This window comes from Notolabrus celidotus, chromosome 8, assembly GCF_009762535.1.
Source record: "Notolabrus celidotus isolate fNotCel1 chromosome 8, fNotCel1.pri, whole genome shotgun sequence".
NCBI lineage: Eukaryota > Metazoa > Chordata > Actinopteri > Labriformes > Labridae > Notolabrus > Notolabrus celidotus.
Window position 1 is genome coordinate 27177017 of NC_048279.1, and position 26288 is coordinate 27203304.

At 37.6% G+C, this 26288-nt stretch overlaps 2 protein-coding genes and 1 pseudogene across 3 annotated transcripts; all 3 read left to right on the plus strand.

Moving 5' to 3' along the window:
* The first annotated feature begins 3242 nt into the window (after window positions 1–3242).
* On the plus strand, window positions 3243–7963 carry LOC117817690. 2 transcript variants are annotated; one of them, XM_034690443.1, is made up of 7 exons: window positions 3301–3347; window positions 3439–3500; window positions 3695–3789; window positions 3877–4224; window positions 5781–5897; window positions 6013–6077; window positions 7775–7963. In XM_034690443.1, exons 3-7 carry the CDS (start codon window positions 3753–3755, stop codon window positions 7901–7903), a joined length of 696 nt encoding a protein of 231 aa, XP_034546334.1. In that variant the 5' UTR covers window positions 3301–3347; window positions 3439–3500; window positions 3695–3752; the 3' UTR covers window positions 7904–7963. The 2 variants fall into 2 exon arrangements, with proteins under 2 accessions (XP_034546333.1, XP_034546334.1); XM_034690442.1 differs by having other exon boundaries at window positions 3243–3347; window positions 3439–3789.
* A 1586-nt stretch (window positions 7964–9549) lies between these two features.
* On the plus strand, window positions 9550–16547 carry LOC117817648 (annotated as a pseudogene).
* Window positions 16548–17950: 1403 nt separating this feature from the next.
* LOC117817649 lies at window positions 17951–23147 on the plus strand. Its single transcript, XM_034690402.1, has 7 exons — window positions 17951–17993; window positions 18135–18455; window positions 19350–19706; window positions 19793–19906; window positions 20094–20143; window positions 20249–20360; window positions 23020–23147. Exons 1-7 carry the CDS (start codon window positions 17951–17953, stop codon window positions 23145–23147), a joined length of 1125 nt encoding a protein of 374 aa, XP_034546293.1.
* The last annotated feature ends 3141 nt before the right edge of the window (window positions 23148–26288 follow it).

Below are 26288 nucleotides of genomic sequence, written 5' to 3' on the forward strand. Positions count from 1 at the left end.
GCGCACGAGATACTTTCCAAAAAAAAATTTCTGCACATGTCACTTTAGGGGCTCCGTAGCATGCTAATGTTTTCCAGTTAGCTCAAATTTAAACTGGAGCTCTTGGGAGTCTCCTTTGTTAATCCTGAAGAAACCACAAAGAGAGTCCCAATCACAGAGCAATAATCCTCCCAAACCAGCACAATGCAGTCCACTGGTTTTACTTAGTTGAACATTGCTATATAGTCAACTGTGGAGGTGTACCTTTCCCCTCCTATACCTTTTCTCAGCTTTCAGAGAGGTGCTAAAGAATGTGGGTTTTTTTTACAAGAAGGTATTCGTAAAAGCTTGTCTGCAAAGGTGAAAAAAAAAGGTTAAAAATAACACATCCTGGCTTCTTCTGAGAATGTTTGATGTCTGCATAGTTCATAGGACAGACGTGCATCCTGCACCAGATGTTTACTGTAAGGTAAGAACTAAATGCACCACTGTGAAACTGTTGCCTTATATGTGGAAATAAAATAGTTAAAGCATGGCTTTCAATTACAGAGTAATAAAAGTAGCTATTTTTAAAAACAGAAGGCGTCTACTTGTGGTAAACTGTACTGTATAATTATTTCATACATTTCAATGTAAACTGTGTTGTCATGTTGCAGACATGATTTGCTTTTCTTAAGTTTTGCCTCTTCCTTGTTTTGAGTCTTGGTTGTTTCCTGCTTTATTTTGTAGCCTCTTGCCTTGTGTACCATGTCTTGTGCTCTTGTATTCCTTGGCTGTTTCCAAAATCGCCTACTATACTAGCAGTACGTACTGATATGTCCAAAATTCAGTATGTAGTAAGTAATATGTGAACAAGAGCAAAATCTGCAGTAAGCCAAAACTCCCCGGATGTCTACTGATACGGGAAAATATCTCAGTGTGCATCGGACCAGTCTGCCTCGCGTACTGTTTCCCACAATGCACAGCGCTCGTTCTGCTTTTTCTTTTTCCTCATTTTTTGACGGGATGAAATCTGTTTTTGGGTGCTGTGAAAGTTATCAAATTACATATAAACCACTTCCTAACTTTTTAAATCATAAATGGATGCTAAATAAGCATTTTATTTATCGGCTTCGCCGTTGTTTACTTCCGCTTTCCAAAACCGGAAATCCAGCAAAGTCTGGCTCAGCATGCTGCATGACAGATCGGACAGAACAGTCATACTACATACTAAATTCAAACGCAGTATGTAGTAGGCAATACCTACTGCCTACTACATTAGTAAGTAGTATGTAGCAGGCCGTTTCGGAAAAAGCCCTTGTGTGTGTATTTTCATCCATGTTTCTGAGTTAAGTTTACACTGACTCCTGTTTTATTTGGCCATTCTTGCTCCCTGTGGCTGTTTCCGACCTGTAAGGCCAGAGCAAACACTGTAGGGTTTTATAAATGTTGTGGTGTAAATTGAACTCACAATGTGTGAGTGAATCGTTTACGAAGCACAGCACGGTTTTTAAGTGCTCACTCTGTACATTCTGACTGCCAATAATAACCTGAGTGCTCACACTGTAGAGGTGAAATATGGACGGAGCTTTGACACGTCAAAGTTTCCTTTGTAAACTCCCACATACAGAAGTTGACGTCAGAGAATACAGCTTTCGCAAGTCCAACTATCTCTTTTGTAGAGGCCTTCTGGTGGAGCTGCATGGGTGGTCATAATGTCATGGCTGATGTGTATTTCAGTTGTTCACATCAAGCCATGTTGCCATAGTGCTTCACACGCTCTCTGCCATTTTTGCGCAATCAGGGAAACAACCTTTGAGGTAGGAACCGGCTCATGACTCTGCTTTCTTTATACCAGTGTGCAGCTGCCCGACCAAAACTTTGAACATACCAGAGATTAATCACACCAGCCAGTATCAGCTGATCAGGCTTTGATCTACTTTGGCAAAATTGGTGTCAAGTGGCCTCAACTTGCGCAGTGTATGCCCATCTTGAGACTCAGATGCAGAGATAAAAAAGACAATGGATGAATTTCAATGCCCTTTACTGCCAAAATAAGGTTATAACACCTGAAAACAGTCTGAAATAAGCCAATCCAGTTAGGGAAAAGGAAAAGACCCAAATATCTGAAAATCAAATGAAGTCAAAACTATTGAACCTGATGGACTATTGAACCAAGCAACCCACAAACTACAGTTAGCAAAGACATTCAGAGGGGGGGAAACAAAGAGCTGGCCAGTGAGATAGGGACAGATGTATAATGGAGACAGTTGCTGTCAATCAAAGGACAGCCAGAAAAATTAAACTGTGACTCAACTCATGGGTAGCATCCTTAAAAGGACCCAGCCCATTTCAAATCACAACTCAAAACATACCTGTTTAAAACCGCTTACTCCGTCTGACTCCAATTGCACTGTCATTTTGTTATTGTTTCTATTTTTTTCTTACCCCTTGTTAGTTTATATTGTTTTCATTTTTGACTCAGATTTTCTTTCCTTTAATGTAAATTCGTGTATGTATATATTTATATCTGTGCTGTGTCCTTGAGTGCCGAGAAAGGCGCCTTTAAATAAAATGTATTATTATTATTATTATGAAGGACCTGGCTTTCTTCGCCTACATAGACCCCTCAAGCTAAACTGAAATGAGACTGTGGTTTTAGAGGCTTTCCGTCAGCTGATGTAGGATTTTAAAATAAAATTGAAAACATATAAAAACAGGAACATATGTTTAGTTACAGCACTTACTCAAAATAAAATATTATCACTTGTGTTCCAGTTCCAACAGTTTTATTAATTTGCCCAATCCTGAATGACAGTGAAGTGACACTGAGGAGATGAATGGGACTTTGTTTTGTTTGTCTTATGAGAACACTTCATTTAGAAGACTTTTAATCCATCCTTTGTTTCACATTTATTAAGGTCCACATTTATTAATTTAAGGGGAAAAGAATCTCCACCTTTTTTATTTTGTTCAATAATTTGATTTCAGTCTAAAACTTACAGTGTGTTAAAGAATCCTACAGAAACTAAAAACATTTCTACATTTCACAAACATCCATATTGGTTTAAATGTACTCCTCTATGTAAAATCATAGAAATATTTATGATTTAAAGTCAGTATTATGCTTTAAAATGATCTGCTTGGGCATTTAAAAACACTATTTGTTCAGTTTATGTTCACTGTAAATAGGCCACTTGCTTGGAAAATTACAGGAAGGAAGTGCATTTTCTTTGTTTCAGCCAATCACTGTGATTTGCTCTCTGAAAACCTTGATCACTTTCAGACTTAATCTACCATCTGAGTGGGAGACGGCAGTTGTGCAACAGACAGGTGCTGTAGCACAATGATTCGAAGGCTGGCTGCTTTGATTCTTCTCAGTACAGTATGTAAGTACAACATTCTGAGTAGGATTCTAGATTTTAATCCTTTTCCTTGTATTATCTTCTCACTCTGACATGTTTGGTTCTTTGTTCTCAGGTCAAACAATTTCTCACCAGTTCTCTGTGACTGTCATTCAACCTGGTGATGATTTTCACATGGTATGTTCAATCTTGGGGAATAAAGCCGGGTTGTTTTACTGGTACAAGCTGAAGTTTGGAAACATGGTTGAAAAAGTTTCAGGAGGAAGTTTTCAAAGCCTGAAACTTGAGGAACAATTTAGAAACTCTAGATTTGAAGTCACACAGGAGGAGACAGTCACAGGCACGGATACTCTGTTTTCTCTCAACATCAGAAATGTAAGCAAAGAGGATGAAGCCACGTACTTCTGTCAAGCTGGAACAGCATATGAAATGAAAGTTATCAATACTACTCTCTTGAATGTGAATGGTAAGGTATGCTCATTTCATTGTTTGATTTTTCTCCGTTAGTAACCAAAAACCACGAGCTAATCCTTCTTTGCTGTGTATGACCCAGATCATAAAAATCACCAGAGATCAGTCTACGTGAGCCAGAGACCAGAGACCCAGTCGGTCCAGGAGGGCGCCTCAGTGGATCTCCAGTGTTCACTTCTCCACAAGTACAAAGAAACCAGAGTCCAGTGTCCAGGTGAACACAGCGTGTACTGGTTCAGAGCTGGATTCGAAGAATCTCATCCAGGTGTTATTTACACTCACAATAACATGAGATTTAAACAAGGGGAGAGAAGCTGTGTCTACAGTCTGTCCAAAACTATCCAGGACTCCTCTGATGAAGGGACTTACTACTGTGCTGTGGCCACATGTGGAGAAATCCTGTTTGGTGAAGGAACTACAGTGGAGACAAGTATGATTTTAAGTCTTAAATTAGTTGCAGCACCTTTCATTTTTTAATATTCTTGCTTCCTGCGTACAGAGTTGAATTTTACGTTAGGCATTTAGATCTATTTGAAATGCTTACAGCTGTAAACACTGTGTGTTAGTTTATATGTGGTGGGCATGAGTTTACTTAACATTTCAAGGTGTTACAAGCCACAAAGGTTAGAGCCACTGTCTCAGTGTGAGAAGGCTACAGATGCAGAACCTTGAGACAGAAACACCCACATCATGTTTAACAACTGCATGCACTACTTAAATAGTTTTTTCTTTTGTTCTTCTTCTCTTAGTATTTTCTCAGTACCTCTGTGTGATTTATGTCCATTTCCTGCCCTGCTCTTTGTTCATTCAAGGCCTCTTCCTCCTTTGTTCACCCCGTCTTAAGCAGTTTACATTATTTTTTGTTGTTGTGAGGATGTATGAGTAAGATAGTAATGATGGAGGGATCAGACACAACCATATACTAAACTATATTACACTGCAGCTTTTAAATCACCAAGGCTTTATGAAACACGTTTTTCAAAACATCCTTTCTGCGCTTAACGAATCATGAGTATTGATAGTTTCTTTTGAAAATCTGAATTGTGTTTGAAACTCGCATGGATGGCCCTTCAAACAAAAGAGTGCAGATAGAAAACCACTACAATCAGCACTGCGTTGATGTGTGAGAATATTTAATCCCAAAAGACCCATTTATCAATAATGTTTACTTATTCAAATGAGAATAATAATAAACGTAAATATGCATTAATGGGATGCAATATGACAACTATTTATTTTACTGTAATAATGATTCTGAATTTCATGTTGAACTTGCAGCCATTGATTTGTAAGAACGCCCAAAGAGGCAGGTTTTAGGTGTGGTCCTGCTCTTGCAACTCTGCTTTATAGCATCGCTGAAAGGAAAGCTTTTTTAATGAAGAAAAATCTAAAATGTCTCACTTGGGTCAATAAAAAACAATTTAGATTTTAAAAAAGACTATGTAAACAACATGACAAAAAAAAAAAGACATAGATATTACAGCATTTGGCGCAGTGGTGATCTAAGCTATACCTACAAAGGTCAGAGGGCTAACATGTCAATAATGAAAATGCAAGCATGATTATTTTCTGGAGATAGAATGTTTATTGAAACATTTTTGTAAACACTTTTGCAGGTGTCTACTAATAACACAAAGTTTGGGATGAAAAACACGTTTGAATTGATGATGGTGCAAGGACGAACAATAGACACACACATTAATGAATATTTATGAGGTTAAGTTCAGTCTTCAGTCCTCAACAGATGCACTTGTGAATGGAGGACATGGACTGCCAGTGATGCCGTGGAGTGTTTAATGTACACGATTCTGCTTCCAGTATTTCAACAATATTAGTTCAGCAAGTGACGCTTTCAGTAAGAAACTCTCTTAGGAATTCACTTTGAGTTGTGTCACTGTTGACCACTGTTATTGAATATTGATCATGTAAAAACAATGTAAAATTTAAGTCAGATGTCTCTGGGGGATTCTGCTTTTTCATTTCCAGAAAAAGAACCGAACCCATTGTACATCGTGCTCGGGGTGCTGCTGCCTTACTGTGTGTTTGTGACTGCTGCCCTAATTATCTCCAGAAGCCGATGGCCACTTTGTAAACAATGCAAAGGTAACTTCAGATTGCTCAACACATTAATTAAGTCCTGAGCAAGCACTGTTTTTTATAATATTTCTTAATTATTTTTTTTTGCCTTGTTGCCGTGATGTCTTGCTTTTATTGACAGGAGAAATAACGGCAAACAGTCAAGCTGAACATCCCAGATCTGCTGAGGATCGACCAACCTATGAGGTAAATATGTTACAAATATACTGTATGACCAGAATGATCTCAATTTGAGGACAAAGCTTCCACTCATTTTAGATGAGGAGCCAATTGACCATCAGGAGGATTCACAATTAGCCTTTCTGTTTTGTGGGGGGAACGAACCCTTTAACAACGTATTTCTAACTATTCTAAGCTCTCAGAGTTAGAAATATCTGCTTTTTTCTACTATGTCACTCATGTCACTTGAAATTTAGACCGACCATAATAGGGCATCTGAAGCTATTTCAAGTTTGAATTGCTGATGTTTAATTAATTAACTTAAGTTTTTCATTAAATGCTTGATTTGTCATGAGTCGTTTGTCCTATTGATATTGTAGTGGCGTTTTATCTGTGTTTTCTTGTTGTGCTTGTATTTCCTGTCTAGTTATGAGTTATCCCAGTGATGTTTATGGGTGATTCATGTCCTGTGTTTCATCATTTGTTACCTTTTTGTGTTCTTGTGGTCCTTGTGAGTTTTGTATTTTGTGTCTCTTTACTCCCTGTGTGGTTACCTGTGGTCTTGTTGTTGAGTTGGTTTTCAGTGTTTTATTTTGTCGAATATTCTTGAAGTGTGTTAAGTCTAGTTTTACTCCCTGTTTTTTACCTCCTTTGTGATTGTCTACACTTGTGCCTTTTTGCTCTCACCTGTGTCTCCTTATTCATTACCTCTTTGCCCTCTTCAATAAGAGGACTTTATCTGTGTCCATGGTTGTAAAGGAGAGTTCTCCCTCAATGTGTGTTTTTTTTTAAGTATTTTAAAACTTGAAGGATGATGAATGATGGTTAAGCCTTGTGATGCTTTATGCCAAAATCAAAGAGAATAACAACTGCTTTAGCCATGGCCATGTGATGTATATTTTAGATTGAGGGCATTTTTTACTAATAACTCCCTGACCTTGAGGATTGATTGAACTTCCTAACCTTGGTATGGTGATGCATCAGTTAAGTCTCAAAATTAAGTTTAATGTTTGTAGATATGTTGGTCAAAGAAATAGATGTCAAATTTTGGTCCACTTACAAACGTATTCCCAACTGGTTCATGCCAGTATCAAACATGTATATTCTGCCCCTGTTGACAGAGCAGCATAACTGTCTGAAGATCAGTCACTTAAACTACTGGGCTGGGGTTTGGAAACATTGTGGTTTGGGTTAAAAGAAGTGCTTCTTTTAGCTCTGTGGACCGTCATTGTCAGGGTTACTGCGATAACACATGGGAAAGGTTATGGAACAATTTGGTCAAAGAGTGAAAAAGAAATAGGTCACTTGTGGGTGTGAAATAGAAAATAAACTGCAGTTTAACAACATTCTTGACCATCAAAACTTCCTTCTATTCTCTTGGTTGAAATTTCTGATTTCTTTGACACAACGATGCATCACTAATTTCTATATCTCTATGATTAAATGAAGTGGCAAAACTCAACCTGTCTTTGAAATAAAACCTGAAGGGGCTCAGAGGTGAAGTAAGAGAGGAGTTCCTTGTTCAAAGCAGCCATGTTATGTTTGTTTCAACCCACAAAATTAAAAATAATTATTGGATCAGCAACTCTGTTAAAATAAAATAAATAACACTGGATCTCTTGTTAGCACATCAGATTCTTGAATATTTAATATCAACACCATTTTATGTAAATAGTTGTGGTGTCACAGCTCCTATATCTCACAGTCATAACTGTCATTTGCAGGATGGTGAAGAGAACTCCCTGAACTATGTAGCGCTGGATTTTGCATCGAGGAAAACGCAAAGGTGGACAAAGACCAGGGAGTTACCAGAGGACTGTACATACTCTGGTGTCTCCACGGGGAATGTATAAACTGAAGACAAGCTGCATTATTGTTTGCCTGGGTGACCCAAGAATAAATGTTTATTTCTATTTGGTTGGCTTCATTATTGCTTGTCAGATTAATGTTGAATGAGTATTTAACATCTGTTTTTGACCATGAATTATAAATAAATGTCCTCTGTTCTTTGTGTATTACTGAACTGGACATACTAATAATAATAAGAATATGTTAATGTAGCAAGCTACTTTTGTTGTGTTTCTGTATCGCTTGCTATATTTCTCTGGAAGTAGCTTTGGTGTCAATCAATCAGGAAATCAATCAACCAACCAACCAATCAATCAATCCATCAACCAATCAATCAATCGATCAATCAATCAATCAATCAACCAATCAATCGATCGATCAATCAATCAATCAATCAATCTTTCATATACGTTATCTCAAGACGTTTTTACAGATAGAGCAGGTTTAGACCGTATTCTGTTAAATTATGAACAAAGATCCAACACAAGATAAGAAAGAACTCAGTCCTGGGGGAAGATCCCAGTGTGTCACTTCCCCTGGCAGTCTAAGCCTACAGCAGCATAACTAGGAGCTGGTCCAAGCCTGAGCCGGTCCTAACTATAAGCTATATCGCAAAGAAATGTTTCAAGCCCACTCTTAAAAGTAGAGAGGGTGTCTGCCTCCCAGACCCTGACTGGTAGATCTCCGTGCCTGCTAACTAAAGGCCCGACCTCCCATACTAAAAGCAGGCCTGCATGCTGGGAATGTTGTGTACTAGAGGGGTAATAGGTCACTATGAGCTCTTTCAGATATGAATGTGTCTGACCATTAAGAGCTGTAAGTCAGAAGAAGGATTTTAAATTATATTCTAGGTATTATGGGGAGTAATTGGTCTCTCTTCCTAATTCTAGTCAATACTCAAGCTGCAGCATTTTGGGACAAACTAATGAGTCTTTAGACACTTATTAGGGCGGTCTGATAAAAGGGAATTTCAGTAATCCAACATGGGGGTAACAAATACATGGACTAGTTTTTCTACATCACTCTGAGACAGGATGTCTCATTTTTGTAATATTGTGTAAGTGAAAGAAGGCTGACCTTAAAACTCATTTATGAGTGCTGGGAGAGGCCGTGGTTGGGGTGCGGTCCTGCTCCTTAAACTTTGCTGTATCATCCCTAAGTGAGTCAGTAAAAGAGCTTGGCGAACGATGAACAGGAACAATTTTTTAATAACTTTCAGAATTTGCACTTTGGACTTTGATAGATCACATGCAAGAGAGAACAATTGTAATGTTATAAATAAATACAAATGACAAATGATTAAACAGCCCTGGCATGTGCAGTCAGCATGTTTGTGCTGCTAGTAAGTGCCCGTTGAAAAAGGAAAAAAGAAACACAGCCTTAAATGGAGACCTTCAGTGCCATGAAAGTGAATAAAAAATATTATCATTTTTATTGTACTTTTGTATTCCAAATTTAGAAAGAGAAATTGACATTTCAATGTTTAATGTAGAGGAATTACAGAATAATCTGCAAAGAAATAAAACCCACCCATGTTCAGACTACATGTTTCAGAGTTCTGTAATCTGGTGAGAGTTAGGCGTTATTTCTAAAGAAACAGGAAATGCACGTTGATGTCTATTGAGATAACCAATGAGGTGCATTTGAAGGAGTGACTTTGAAGCCTACATCACCGTGTTCAGTCACAATATAACTGAGAAGTCTCCAAAAAACAGACAGTGTCAAGATGATTGTGTTCTGGATTACACTGCTTCTCTTCCATCAGGCGTGTAAGTAATAAATAATAGAGTCCACCTGACTGATAACTTTTTGTATCTGATGAAGAGTTCTTAATGTGAACTCTGTTTTTAATGCCTTTATGCCAATTGTTATTTAATTTTGAATTTATTGTCTTTATTGTTTTCATTTAGATCCGCTGATTCCAGTGAAAACAGTTCAGTTTGGTGAACCTGTGACCTTCACACACGTTTCTTCTGACGAGTCAATCAGAAATATCTTCTGGTTCAAGCAGAGTGCCGGGGAAACTCTGAAATTAATCGTGACACTGAACACATTTGGAATGCCTAATTATGAGCCAGAGTTTTCAGCTTCAAGATTTGGTGCAAACACTCAACAGAATATGAGCAATCTGACCATTTTTAGAACAACTCCAGAAGATGAGGGGATTTATCACTGTGGAGTATTGTACTGGAGTGTGCCAACTTGGAGTTCAACCTATTTGTCATTAACAGGTAAATATGTAATGAGAATCACTTCAGTGACACTGAGCTGACGTCTCTGAACAACTGTAAGAACAGTAGCTTTATTTACTGTTGTTATTTGGAGCAACTTTTGAGATTTCTTAACTATCTATTCAATAGACCTACGTATTAAGATAGCTAATTGAAAGGATATGTTCAGTATACTATTAATGTCCTCATTTCACCCAGAATCTAACCTCCCTTATGACCTCCAAGACAATCAGGACTTGTTAGACTCAAGTTACATTTAGACTTTTACCTGTTAATACATTCTTTACATTTTATAAAATGTCAGCAGAGATCGCATCCAGCAAAGGTTTATGAAATAATTTCTATATTAATTATGAAATATAGCTTGAAAGATCATGTGAGGTTAATTACTGCATCTAGTCAATGTTGAAATTCAAGGATTCAGTTTTTCATCTGAAGACTTGGTTCTTTCTCTGACATTTGATCCGGCTCAAAGCATTGTGTTTTATGTCTTTGTGTAATTTCTGAGCTGGAGGATTTCAGTCATCTGACATCATGAACAGAGAAGAAAGCTGAGTTAAAGGAAGCTGCACAGCTCGTCTCTTGGTCACCTTTTAACAGTGAACCTGCTCTCTGTTGCGCACTGACTGGGTTTTAACACCTGGTTGTTTGTTTGGTGAGGAGAAAGCTTCTGTGTGTAACTGGGCTCCAACTTTATGAACTGTGAAACTAGAAGGAATCATAACCCTGAACAAGCTGATCACCTGCAAACAAGCTGAGGAACACGCTTAAAACTACTTTACTCTGTGTATGTGAAGACCTCCTGGTCTGTGTTTGTTTTATTTTTTTCCAGGACCCCCTCCGAGGACATCAAACTTGACTGTTGTTCAGTCGTCGACAGTCTCTGATCCAGTCCGTCCAGGAGACCCGATGACTCTGCAGTGTTCAGTCCTCTCTGACTCTGAGAATAAAACATGTCCAGGAGGTCACAGTGTGTACTGGTTCAGATCCAGATCAAATAAATCTCATCCAGACATCATCTACACTGATGAAAACAGACGTGGTGAATGTGAGCAGAGATCTGACACTCAGAAAAGCTGTGTTTATCGCTTCTCCAAGAGGGTCAGCTCCTCTGATGCTGGGACTTACTAATGTGCTGTGGCCACATGTGGACAGATCTCATTTGGAGATGGGTCAAAAGTGGAAATCGGTATGACTTCGCATCCATTAACGGAGGAAATATTCAAATCATGTTGGTAACATCACGACTGACGAGTGGCTTTGTTTGTTTTCCAGTGAAAACTCATCCAGAATGGATTGCCATGGGGATATTAATAGTCTGCCTGTTCATTTCTGTTGTTGGAAACGTTGTCCTCTTATGCAAACAAAAATCTCTTGAACAACTTAAAGGTAAGCGTTGTAAAAAAGTACAATATTCCTGTCACTTTGAAAAGACTCAAACTATGAATCCATTTTCTGCACATGAACTGGTTAAACTTTACTATACAGGGTTAAAACATCTCATTTTACATATTGATCCTGCCTTTCTGAAGAGTAGCTGCTACATGCAGTTAAAATAAAAACATGCTGTTCTTTTGTTCATCTCAGAGACTCAACCTTTAAATATTTTTTACTCTATTACTTAGTAAATAGTCAACAGTTTCAATCTGAAATCTTCTCTAAAGACATTCTCCTCTCATGTGAAGAGTCAAGTTAAGTACATTTATCCATATATATTCATTTTCATCGTGTTATTTATCTCTAGGATTGGAAAGTGAAATTTCCGAAGCACAAGCTGACAGCGCATGCCTACAAGTAAGTGATATCACAAGTGATAACACAAAATAAATCTTGATACTTGAAACAGACACTATTATATTTATATTATTGTTTGTTTTACTACTTTATGTCTCTGTACAGACTGGCGCTGATGATGAATTGAACTACGCTGCACTGAATTTTTCTGCAAAAAAATCAAGAGGCAGAAAGAAGAGAGAGTTAGTTGAGGACGGGGTGTACGCTCAAGTTAGATGCTGATACTGTTGAAGATGATCAATCTGAACCCTGCATCCAATTGCTCGATTATCCAGGAAATATTAAGCCCATAATATATTTTGTTTCATATTTTACTTTTATTTCCATCATTATTGTTGTGTGAGAACAAACTCTACAATCTGACAAACTCTCCTTGTCTTCACCTGAAAGTTATTGTAAACAGCTGCAATAAAAAAATATGTGTTTTCATTTTCAAACAGAGAGATTCATTTTGACATTTTTGAGTTCTGGACATTTTAACACTCTTTCTCATTCACCTGATACATCCATCAGTTTAAACGGCTCTGTGAGTGAACTCCTTCAGTGAATCTAAAGGAGGAGGTCACACAAATCTTGCAGCGAGCTGTGTGAGGTACTTTAACCTCTTTTTAGCTTCATTTGAGTTTAACATTTGACTAACAATGAATATGAAACAGATAAAACCATCTTAAGCATCATTAAGCTTACAGTTCTGTTGTGTCATGTACTGACACACACATGCACGCATGCACGCATGCACGCACACACACACACACACACACACACACACACACACACACACACACATACACACGTACACACACACGTACACACACACACACACACACACAGAAACACACACACACACACACACACATACACACACACGTACACACACGTACGCACACACGCACACATACACACACACACACACACACACACACACACACACACACACACATTACACTCAAAATGGTTGTTTAGGGGGATGTCAGGGATGCAGTTTAGTAATGTTTGGAGGATTTATTGAAAGGTATAACAGTGAAGTCACGATGCATTGTTAGTTTCATGCATAATAATAATAATAATAATAATAATAATAATAATAATAATAATAATAATAATAATAATAATCATCATCATCATAATCATAATCATAATAATTTCAAACTGTCATATTATTAGCAAAAATCCAACATAAAAAATAAGATAATGTCTTTCCCTACAGTGTCAGGATTAACTCCAGATTATCCCAGCACTTTGTTTGTGACAGTAGTGCCTACTTCTCACTGCATCATGGGGTAAAACACACACAAAAGTCACAGGTTCACCAAGTTTAACCTTAGTCAGTGGAATCAGTGACTCTAGAACACAATCAAATGTACAATACTGTTGTGACTGCCTTAAATGATAAATAACAGTATTAATATAATCTTCAGACAGATAACGAGAGACTATTTATTCATTATTAATGATCACTTACAAACCTGATGAAGGAGAAGCAGTGTAATCAGCCAGCATGTTTTTGCTGCTGGTGAGTGCCCTTGAAAAAAATAAAAGTAAAAAAAAGAAACACATTTAGAAAGACAAATAAACATTTCAGGGTCAAATGTTGAGGGAATGCAGAACAATCTGCAAAGAAATGAAACCCAATCCATGTTCAGACTTCATGTTTCAGAGTTCTATAATCTGGTGAGAGTTAAAAGTGATTTCTAAATGAAACATTGAAGGGAGTGGATATGTGTTTGATGCTTTTTATAACAAGCACAAAGCGGTGTGGTAGGAAATGGCCTTTTGATGTCTATTGAGATAACCAATGAGGTGCATTTGAAGGAGTGACTTTGAAGCCTACGTCACCGTGTTCAGTCACAATATAACTGAGAAGTCTCCAAAAAACAGACAGTGTCAAGATGATTGTGTTCTGGATTACACTGCTTCTCTTCCATCAGGCGTGTAAGTAATAAATAATAGAGTCCACCTGACTGATAACTTTTTGTATCTGATGAAGAGTTCTTAATGTGAACTCTGTTTTTAATGCCTTTATGTCAATTGTTATTTAATTTTGAATTTATTGTCTTTATTGTTTTCATTTAGATCCACTGATTCCAGTGAAAACAGTTCAAGTTGGTGAACCTGTGACCTTCACACACGTTTCTTCTGACGAGTTAATCGGAAATATCTTCTGGTTCAAGCAGAGTGCCGGGGAAACTCTGAAATTAATCGTGACACTGAGAAAATTTGCAACAACTGTGTATGAGCCAAAGTTTTCTCCTTCAAGATTTGGTGCAAACATTCAACAGTATATGAGCAATCTGACCATTTTAAGAACAACTCAAGAAGATGAGGGGATGTATCACTGTGGAGTATTGTACTGGAGTGTGCCAACTTGGAGTTCAACCTATTTGTCATTAACAGGTAAATATGTAATGAGAATCACTTCAGTGACACCGAGCTGACGTCTCTGAACAACTGTAAGAACAGTAGCCTTATTTACTGTTATTTGGAGCAACTTTTGAGATTTCTTAACTATCTATTCAATAGACCTACGCATTAAGATTGAAAGGATATGTTCAGTATACTATTAATGTCCTCATTTCACCCAGAATCTAACCTCCCTTATGACCTCCAAGACAATCAGGACTTGTTAGACTCAAGTTACATTTAGACTTTTACCTGTTAATACATTCTTTACATTTTCTAAAATGTCAGCAGAGATCCCATCCAGCAAAGGTTTATGAAATAATTTCTATATTAATTATGAAATGTAGCTTGAAAGATCATGTGAGGTTAATTACTGCATTTAGTCAATGTTGAAATTCCAGCAAGGAATCAGTTTTTCATCTGAAGACTCAGTTCTTACTCTGACATTTGATCCAGTTCAAAGCATTGTGCTTTATCTCTTTGTGTAACTCTTGGGCTGGAGGATTTCAGTCATCTGACATCATGAACAGAGAAGAAAGCTGAGTTAAAGGAAGCTGCACAGCTCAGCTCTTGGTCACCTTTTAACAGTGAACCTGCTCTCTGTAGTGTACTGACTGGGTTTTACCGCCTGGTTGTTTGTTTGGTGAAGAGAAAGCTTCTGTGTGTAACTGGGCTCCAACTTTGTGAACTTTGAAACTACGTAGAAGGAATCATAACCCTGACCAAGGTGAACACCTGCAAACAATCTCAACTCACAACCTCTTCTATCGTCCTTTGTCCAATGAGGATCCTTGGAAAGCACAAATTCTCCATGAACATAACTTAAAACTACTTTACTTTGTGTATTGACATTTGAAGACCTCCTGGTCTGTGTTTTGTTTTGCTTTTTTACAGGACACCCTCCGAGGACATCAAACTTGACTGTTGTTCAGTCGTCGACAGGCTCTGATCCAGTCCGTCCAGAAGACCCGATGACTCTGCAGTGTTCAGTCCTCTCTGACTCTGAGAATAAAACATGTCCAGAAGGTCACAGTGTGTACTGGTTCAGATCCAGATCAGATAGATTCCATCCAGACATCATCTACACTGATGAAAACAGACGTGGTGAATGTGAGCAGAGATCTGACACTCAGAAAAGCTGTGTTTATCGCTTCTCCAAGAGGGTCAGCTCCTCTGATGCTGGGACTTACTACTGTGCTGTGGCCACATGTGGACAGATCTTATTTGGAGATGGAACAAAAGTGGAAATCGGTATGACTTGGCATCCATTAACGGAGGAAATATTCAAAACATGTTGGTAACATCACGACTGACGAGTGGCTTTGTCTGTTTTCCAGTGAAAACTCATCCAGAATGGATTGCCATGGGGATATTAATAGTCTGCTTGTTCATTTCTGTTGTTGGAAACGTTGTCCTCTTATGCAAACAAAAATCTCTTGAACAACTTAAAGGTAAGCGTTGTAAAAAAGTACAATATTCCTGTCACTTTGAAAAGACTCAAACTATGAATCCATTTTCTGCACATGAACTGGTTAAACTTTACTATACAGGGTTAAAACATCTCATTTTACATATTGATCCTGCCTTTCTGAAGAATAGCTGCTACATGCAGTTAAAATAAAAACATGCTGTTCTTTTGTTCATCTCAGAGACTCAACCTTTAAATATTTTTTACTCTATTACTTAGTAAATAGTCAACAGTTTCAATCTGAAATCTTCTCTAAAGACATTCTCCTCTCATGTGAAGAGTCAAGTTAAGTACATTTATCCATATATATTCATTTTCATCGTGTTATTTATCTCTAGGATTGGAAAGTGAAATTTCAGAAGCACAAGCTGACAGCGCATGCCTACAAGTAAGTGATATCACAAGTGATAACACAAAATAAATCTTGATACTTGAAACAGACACTATTATATTTATATTATTGTTTGTTTTACTACTTTATGTCTCTGTACAGACTGGCGCTGATGATGAATTGAACTACGCTGCACTGAATTTTTCTGCAAAAAAATCAAGAGGCAGAAAGAAGAGAGAGTTAGTTGAGGACGGGGTGTACGCTCAAGTTAGATGCTGATACTGTTGAAGATGATCAATCTGAACCCTGCATCCAATTGCTCGATTATCCAGGAAATATTAAGCCCATAATATATTTTGTTTCATATTTTACTTTTATTTCCATCATTATTGTTGTGTGAGAACAAACTGTACAATCTGACAAACTCTCCTGGTCTTCATCTGAAAGTTATTGTAAACAGCTGCAATAAAAAAATATGTGTTTTCATTTTCAAACTGAGAGATTCATTTTGACATTTTTGAGTTCTGGACATTTTAACACTCTTTCTCATTCACCTGATACATCCATCAGTTTAAACGGCTCTGTGAGTGAACTCCTTCAGTGAATCTAAAGGAGGAGGTCACACAAATCTTGCAGCCAGCTGTGTGAGGTACTTTAACCTCTTTTTAGCTTCATATGAGTTTTACATTTGACTAACAATGAATATGAGACAGATAAAACCATCTTAAGCATCATAAAGCTTACAGTTCTGTTGTGTCATGTACTGACACACACATGCACGCATGCACGCACACACACACACACACACACACATACACACGTACACACACGTACGCACACACGCACACATACACACACACACACACAAACACACACACACATTACACTCAAAATGGTTGTTTAGGGGGATGTCAGGGATGCAGTTTAGTAATGTTTGGAGGATTTATTGAAAGGTATAACAGTGAAGTCACGATGCATTGTTAGTTTCATGCATAATAATAATAATAATAATAATAATAATAATAATAATAATAATAATAATAATAATAATAATCATCATCATCATAATCATAATCATAATAATTTCAAACTGTCATATTATTAGCAAAAATCCAACATAAAAAAAAGATAATGTCTTTCCCTACAGTGTCAGGATTAACTCCAGATTATCCCAGCACTTTGTTTGTGACAGTAGTGCCTACTTCTCACTGCATCATGGGGTAAAACACACACAAAAGTCACAGGTTCCCCAAGTTTAACCTTAGTCAGTGGAATCAGTGACTCTAGAACACAATCAAATGTACAATACTGTTGTGACTGCCTTAAATGATAAATAACAGTATTAATATAATCTTCAGACAGATAACGAGAGACTATTTATTCATAATTAATGATCACTTACAAACCTGATGAAGGAGAAGCAGTGTAATCAGCCAGCATGTTTTTGCTGCTGGTGAGTGCCCTTGAAAAAAATAAAAGTAAAAAAAAGAAACACATTTAGAAAGACAAATAAACATTTCAGGGTCAAATGTTGAGGGAATGCAGAACAATCTGCAAAGAAATGAAACCCAATCCATGTTCAGACTTCATGTTTCAGAGTTCTATAATCTGGTCTGAGTTAAAAGTGATTTCTATATGAAACATTGAAGGGAGTGGATACGTGTTTGATGCTTTTTATAACAAGCACAAAGCGGTGCGGTAGGAAATGCACTTTGATGTCTATTGAGATAACCAATGAGGTGCATTTGAAGGAGTGACTTTGAAGCCTACGTCACCGTGTTCAGTCACAATATAACTGAGAAGTCTCCAAAAAAGAGACAGTGTCAAGATGATTGTGTTCTGGATTACACTGCTTCTCTTCCATCAGGCGTGTAAGTAATAAATAATAGAGTCCACCTGACTGATAACTTTTTGTATCTGATGAAGAGTTCTTAATGTGAACTCTGTTTTTAATGCCTTTATGCCAATTGTTATTTCATTTTGAATGTATTGTCTTTATTGTTTTCATTTAGATCCGCTGATTCCAGTGAAAACAGTTCAAGTTGGTGAACCTGTGACCTTCACACACGTTTCTTCTGACAAGTTAATCGGAAATATCTTCTGGTTCAAGCAGAGTGCCGGGGAAACTCTGAAATTAATCGTGACACTGATTAAATTTGCAACGCCTGTGTATGAGCCAGAGTTTTCAGCTTCAAGATTTGGTGCAAACATTCAACAGAATATGAGCAATCTGACCATTTTTAGAACAACTCAAGAAGATGAGGGGATGTATCACTGTGGAGTATTGGACTGGAGTTTGGGAACTTGGAGTTCAACCTATTTGTCATTAACAGGTAAATATGTGATCAGAATCACTTCAGTGACACTGAGCTGACGTCTCTGAACAACTGTAAGAACAGTAGCCTTATTTACTGTTATTTGGAGCAACTTTTGAGATTTCTTAACTATCTATTCAATAGACCTACATATTAAGATAGCTAATTGAAAGGATATGTTCAGTATACTATTAATGTCCTCATTTCACCCAGAATCTAACCTCCCTTATGACCTCCAAGACAATCAGGACTTGTTAGACTCAAGTTACATTTAGACTTTTACCTGTTAATACATTCTTTACATTTTCTAAAATGTCAGCAGAGATCCCATCCAGCAAAGGTTTATGAAATAATATCTATATTAATTATGAAATATAGCTTGAAAGATCATGTTAGGTTAATTACTGCATCTAGTCAATGTTGAAATTCAAGGATTCAGTTTTTCATCTGAAGACTCAGTTCTTTCTCTGACATTTGATCCGGCTCAAAGCATTGTGTTTTATGTCTTTGTGTAATTTCTGAGCTGGAGGATTTCAGTCATCTGACATCATGAACAGAGAAGAAAGCTGAGTTAAAGGAAGCTGCACAGCTCGTCTCTTGGTCACCTTTTAACAGTGAACCTGCTCCCTGTTGTGACTGGGTTTTACCGCCTGGTTGTTTGTTTGGTGAAGAGAAAGCTTCTGTGTTTAACTGGGCTCCAACTTTATGAACTGTGAAACTAGAGGGAATCATAACCCTGACCAAGGTGAACACCTGCAAACAATCTCAACTCACAACCTCTTCTATCGTCCTTTGTCCAATGAGGATCCTTGGAAAGCACAAATTCTCCATGAACATAACTTAAAACTACTTTACTCTGTGTATTGACATTTGAAGACCTCCTGGTCTGTGTTTTGTTTTGCTTTTTTACAGGACACCCTCCGAGGACATCAAACTTGACTGTTGTTCAGTCGTCGACAGTCTCTGATCCTATCCGTCCGGGAGACCCGATGACTCTGCAGTGTTCAGTCCTCTCTGACTCTGAGAATAAAACATGTCCAGGAGGTCACAGTGTGTACTGGTTCAGATCCAGATCAGATAGATTCCATCCAGACATCATCTACACTGATGAAAACAGACGTGGTGAATGTGAGCAGAGATCTGACACTCAGAAAAGCTGTGTTTATCACTTCTCCAAGAGCGTCAGCTCCTCTGATGCTGGGACTTACTACTGTGCTGTGGCCACATGTGGACAGATCTTATTTGGAGATGGGTCAAAAGTGGAAATCGGTATGACTTGGCATCCATTAACGGAGGAAATATTCAAAACATGTTGGTAACATCACGACTGACGAGTGGCTTTGTTTGTTTTCCAGTGAAAACTCATCCAGAATGGATTGCCATGGGGATATTAATAGTCTGCCTGTTCATTTCTGTTGTTGGAAACGTTGTCCTCTTATGCAAACAAAAAGCGCTTGAACAACTTAAAGGTAAGTGCTGTAAAAAAATAAATATAAAAAATAAATAAATATTAAATATTTTTAACACTATTACTTAGAAAACAGTCAACAGTTTCAATCTAAAATCTTCTCTAAAGACATTCTCCTCTCATGTGAAGAGTCAAGTTAAGCACATTTATCCATGTATATGAATTTTCATCGTGTTATTTATCTCCAGGATTGGAAAGTGAAATTTCAGAAGCACAAGCTGACAGCGCATGCCTACAAGTAAGTGATATCACAAGTGATAACACAAAATAAATCTTGATACTTGAAACAGACACTGTTATATTTATATTATTGTTTGTTTTACTACTTTATGTCTCTGTACAGACTGGCGCTGATGATGAATTGAACTACGCTGCACTGAATTTTTCTGCAAAAAAATCAAGAGGCAGAAAGAAGAGAGAGTTAGTTGAGGACGGGGTGTACGCTCAAGTTAGATGCTGATACTGTTGAATATGATCAATCTGAACCCTGCATCCAATTGCTCGATTATCAAGGAAATATTAAGCCCATAACATATTTTGTTGCATATTTTACTTTTATTTCCACCATTATTGTTGTGTGAGAATAAACTGTACAATCTGACAAACTCTCCTTGTCTTCACCTGAAAGTTATTGTAAACAGCTGCAATAAAAAAATATGTTTTCAGTTTCAAACAGAGAGATTCATTTTTACATTTTTGAGTTCTGGACATTTTAACACTTTTCTCATTAATCTGATACATCCATCAGTTTAAACGACTCTGTGAGTGAACTCCTTCAGTGAATCTAAAGGAGGAGGTCACACAAATCTTGCAGCGAGCTGTGTGAGGTACTTTAACCTCTTTTTAGCTTCATTTGAGTTTAACATTTGACTAACAATGAATATGAGACAGATAAAACCATCGTAAGCATCATTAAGCTCACAGTTCTATTGCTTCATGTTCTGACACAAAGACACACACACACACACACACACGCGCGCTCACACACAAGCAAGCAAGCATGCACGCACACACACATACCCGCACACACACGTACACACATGCACACACACGCACACACACACACACACACACACACACACACACACACACACACACACACACACACACACATACACACACACACACACACACACACACACACACACACACACACACACACAAAGCCACAAGCCGGCTCATTAATTGTAGCAAGAGAGTGAGACAAACACAAGTTGGCAAAAGAAAAACAGTAATTTATTTACAAAAAGATGAGTAACCTCAACTTAAAGTGTTGTCAGTAGTGTTTAGTGTATGTGTGAGTGTGTTTCTGAGTATATATGCAGAATATAAGAAAAGACACAAATTGTCAGATGACATATGCCATGTCAGGGAGAGCAAGAACCAGAAGTCAGCCGGAGAGTCAGAGAGAGTATGAGGGAGAAAGGAGATCTTTTAAAGCTGGAGGGCACCAAAACAGGTGCAGCTCATCTAACTGGTGACCCCGAGCCAGGACACGCCCCTGCAAAACAGACACAGATGCACACATGCACACACACACACACACACACACACACACACACACACACACACACACACACACACACACACACACACACACACACACACACACACACACACACACTTACATACCCACACAAACATACATTTCACTGAAGTCACGATACACTGTTTATATTGTGCATAGTACAAAATAAATAAATGAATGATAATAATAATGATAATAATTAGCTCAAACTATTATATCATTAGCAACAACCCAGCATCAAGATAAGAGAAGATCCAGTCCCCTCTTACAAGTAAGATTCAGCCTCATATATCAGTCAGTATAGAGACACCTGATGAAGTGAGCTGCAGTCTAAAAATGATGTGTAATAATATCTGTATTCACACCTATCAGACTCAAATGAACTATACTTTATGTAACTGTTGGTGAGATAGGTCAAGGATGATTTTCTGTAACCTTTACATACTTAAAGGTCCATACAACAGCATTTTACTTCTATTATCAAACTTGCACGCTGCCATGTTAACATCACTTGCTGTCTAGTTGTAGTGTGCTGCATAGCTGCAGTCACAAGCCAAGTCTGTCACGCTGCCATTAAATAAAGCATATCACTTCATTTTCTTCTCTTTGTATTTCCTCTCTTTTCTCTCCCCTCTTCTCCCATGCAAATGACGAGTGGGTAACAGTAACATCAGCTACATAAAAAAGACAAACAGGTCCTATATCAAGTGATCTTAGTTCTAGCAACTAGTGCACAGTGATACATCACCATGTCTTCTGAAATTGTTTTTAGATATGTTAAGATTAAATAAACATTTCAGGGTTAAATGTTAAGGGGATTCAGAACAATCTGCAAAGAAATGAATCTAATCCATGTTCAGACTACATGTTTCAGAGTTCTATAATCTGGTGAGAGTTAGGCGTGATTTCTAAATGAAACATTGAAGGGAGTGGATACGTGTTTGATGCTTTTTATAACAAGCACAAAGCATGTGGTAGGAAATGCACGTTGATGTCTATTGAGATAACCAATGAGGTGCATTTGAAGGAGTGACTTTGAAGCCTACGTCACCGTGTTCAGTGACAATATAACTGAGAAGTCTCTAAAAAAGAGACAGTGTCAAGATGATTGTGTTCTGGATTACACTGCTTCTCTTCCATCAGGCGTGTAAGTAATAAATAATAGAGTCCACCTGACTGATAACTTTTTGTATCTGATGAAGAGTTCTTAATGTGAACTCTGTTTTTAATGCCTTTATGCCAATTGTTATTTAATTTTGAATTTATTGTCTTTATTGTTTTCATTTAGATCCGCTGATTCCAGTGAAAACAGTTCAAGTTGGTGAACCTGTGACCTTAACGTGCGTTACTTCTGGGGAATCAACGGAAATAATCTACTGGTTCAAGCAGAGTGCCGGGGAAACTCTGAAATTAATCGTTACACTGAGTACATTGGTAGCGCCTAAGTATGAGCCAGAGTTTTCTCCTCCAAGATTTGATGCAGACAATTACAAGAGTATGAGCAATCTGATCATTTTTAGAACAACTCAAGAAGATGAGGGGATGTATCACTGTGGAGTATTGGACAAGAACATTTTAACTTGGAGTTCAACCTATTTGTCATTCGGCTGCCATCTTCACCATGATGAACTCAGAGAGAGGTGCAGTGAGAGGTGCAAATGCAGAGAAAGAGAGGATCTACGCCGCTGTGAAGGCTTTTGGTCTTGATGAGTGATTTAACAGTTAGTTGGTATCCTATGGTCTATGTACATTTTAGTCTGTTTAGCTCACAAAGGCTTGATATTGCTGTAAAATAGTGCTGTAATAATAACAAATCATTTTAAATTCAATTTTGTCCTTATACATTTAAAACTAGACGGTTCACATTAGACATGTTTGTAATTAGATGAGCTGTTGAGCCTTCTCATGTGATATTTACACCAACTCACCCTGAGCTGGGTAACAGGGTGGTTAGTGGAGTCTTTTTCAGCTCAGGTGTTGTCCCCCTAATGTATATAGTTGGTCTAAACTTGACTTCTACCTGTACTTGTCGTCTGAGGGCAGGATTGGAGGAGAATTGTCAATCCACCCAGCTCCTTACAAAGGCGTTATTTTTACCCCCCAGAAACAACTGTATACACTTCTTGCAAGAATATATATATATATTTTTTCCCTTAGCATATTACAGTTTTACCATGCATTCATGGATGCAGCAACAAACTGTAATCACAGACTATGAGACGCAATTGTGAGCCCATGCAGCGATTTCAACAACAGAGTATTTCCTCTTTTTAATACAGAGCGGCCTGAAGGCACAAAGATCACGGCAATTTGGCTATTTGGCCTTTACATTTTCTAATGATTTGATGTAGTGTAGATGAAAAAACCCTGTGAATTATTTGCTCATGCAGTCTCTGACAGAGTGAAGGACCTCCTCCCATCTTCACGTCTCAGAGACTCAGCCTCTCTAGGATGCCATTTTTATTATTAACCTCTTTCAAGTTAACCTTATTTGTCTTAAGGTGTTCCTCCACATGTTCTTTGTCAGCATGACACAACTTTTCAGTGTTTTTTCGCCCCTATTCCAACTTTTTGAAACCTGTTGCATGCATGAAATTTGATATGAGTACATATTTTTATAAAATGATATATTTTTCAGTTTCAACGCTTGATTTCTTGTGTTTGCACAATTTACACATACAGTTTAAATGGTCTGCAAAGTATCCACATCTGCTTTTATCACCATGTTACACTGCATCCTAACTTTTTGGGAATTGGGGTTGTACAGGGGTAGATGTGGACTGTATGGATGTTTTTCAGGTAGAGGTGCTGTGGATGTTCTATATCAGGGGTGTCAAACATACGGCCCGCGGGCCAAAACCGGCTCGCCAGAGGTTCCAATCCGGCCCACAGGATGACTTTTGAAATTACAGAGAAGACATTGACTGCACTTTTTCAATAAATGTAACTGGTATTTCAAATTTGTCCAACAGGGGGGCACCTGAATGGCACTCCGGGACTTTTTTTTCTCAAAGTGAAGAAAAAGAATATTTGCATAATCCGGTGGAAAATCATAGACTTTTTGGACCGGCTGGGGGGTCCATAAAGGTCTAGTATAATCTATCTGTTCTTTTGCAGTAAACATTACACTCTGTGTCAGGTGAATGGGTAACCTGTGTGTTTGGTGTGTTTACAGCAGGTTTCAGGGCTTAAAGAATATAATATATTGCCCTATATGAGACTCATCATGGCGAGAAATACAACAACTGTTTTTGTAAAAAGATAGTTCATGAAATATAAAAATTTTCAGAATGTACTTGTACCTTTTTTTTGAAAACAAAGGGAAACATTTAGAGTTTTTGTTATTTATAGGTTATTATGTTATGATTTTACAGGTCCGGCCCACTTGAGATCAAATTGGGCTGAATGTGGCCCCTGAACTGAAATGAGTTTGACACCCCTGTTCTATATGTATGTATCCTCTGTACAAAATGTGGCAATGAATTTCCCTGTAAAAGGACAATAAAAGATCCATCTGTTGATCTATCTTCCTGTTAGGTTGACTTTTTCTGTTGCCTTCAGATGTTAAGACTTTCAGCTGTAACATAACATCTTTTAAATCACAGCTGAAAATATATTTTTCGAAAGGCCTTCTTGTAATATTGTTTTATCCATGATGCTCTATTTCTTTTTAATTAACTTTTTTTTAATGTTTTTCTTTTATTCACTCATTTTTTATTTGTTTTACTGATTTTAAATGTTTTATTGTTTTAATTGCTTTTAGTAGTTTCTCTTTTACTCTTTTATTCAGCCGTTCCTTTAAGATGTTCCTCTTAAATAGTTTTGCTAGCTCTATACTGTATGTGTCCCCCTCATGGTTTGTTTATTATTGTGGGTTTTATGATGTAAAGCACTTTGTAACATCTGTTTTGATAAGTGCTATATAAATAAACTGTATTATTATTATTATTATTATTATTATTATTATTATTATTATTATTATTATTATTATTATTATTATTATTATTATTATTATTAATATTAATAATAATAATAAAGGCTACATAAAAACACAAACACATCATCTGAGTTATCAAATGCCAACAGAGAAAAGTATTTAGAAAGATAATAGAAAGAGCTCAGGGAAGGAAGAGCCAGGATGAAAACCCTGTTGAAGGCTGCAGCTCATCCCCGCCTGGTTAGTCTGTACACTCTACCCCCTCCTAGAGAAGAGAATGAAGTGATATGCCTAATTTGATAGCAGCGCAAACAGACAGTCAAACAGTCATCTTGTGACGCCAGCTACGCAGCACACTAAAACTAGACAGCAAGTGATGTTAGCATGACAGCATTTAAGCTTGGTAATAGAAGTAGAATGCTGTTGTATGGAGCTTTTAGCATGTGAAGGTTACAGCAAATCATCCGGGACCTATCTCATCAACAGTTACATAAAGTATGGTTCATTTGAGCCTGATAGGTGTGAACACAGATATTAATACACATCATTTTTACCCTGCAGCTCACTTCATCAGGTGTCTCTATACTGACTGACATATGAGGCTGAGTCTTGACTGAAAGAGGGGATCTTATCTTATCTCGATGTTGGCTCTTTGCTAATGACACAAAAGTTTGGAATTATTATCATTATTATGCATAATACTAACAATGCATAGTGACTTCACATGAAATCCTTTAAATTAATCCTCCAACGGTGACATCCCCCCTAAAAAAACAACCGTGTGTGTGTGTGTCTGTGTGTGTGTGTGTGTGTGTGTTGTGACAACCCTGTCACCTCAGGCCACTCTGTGTCTACCCCGGCTCAGGGTCACCAGCTAGATGAGTTGCACCTGTTATGTTGCCCTCCAGCTTTAAAAGA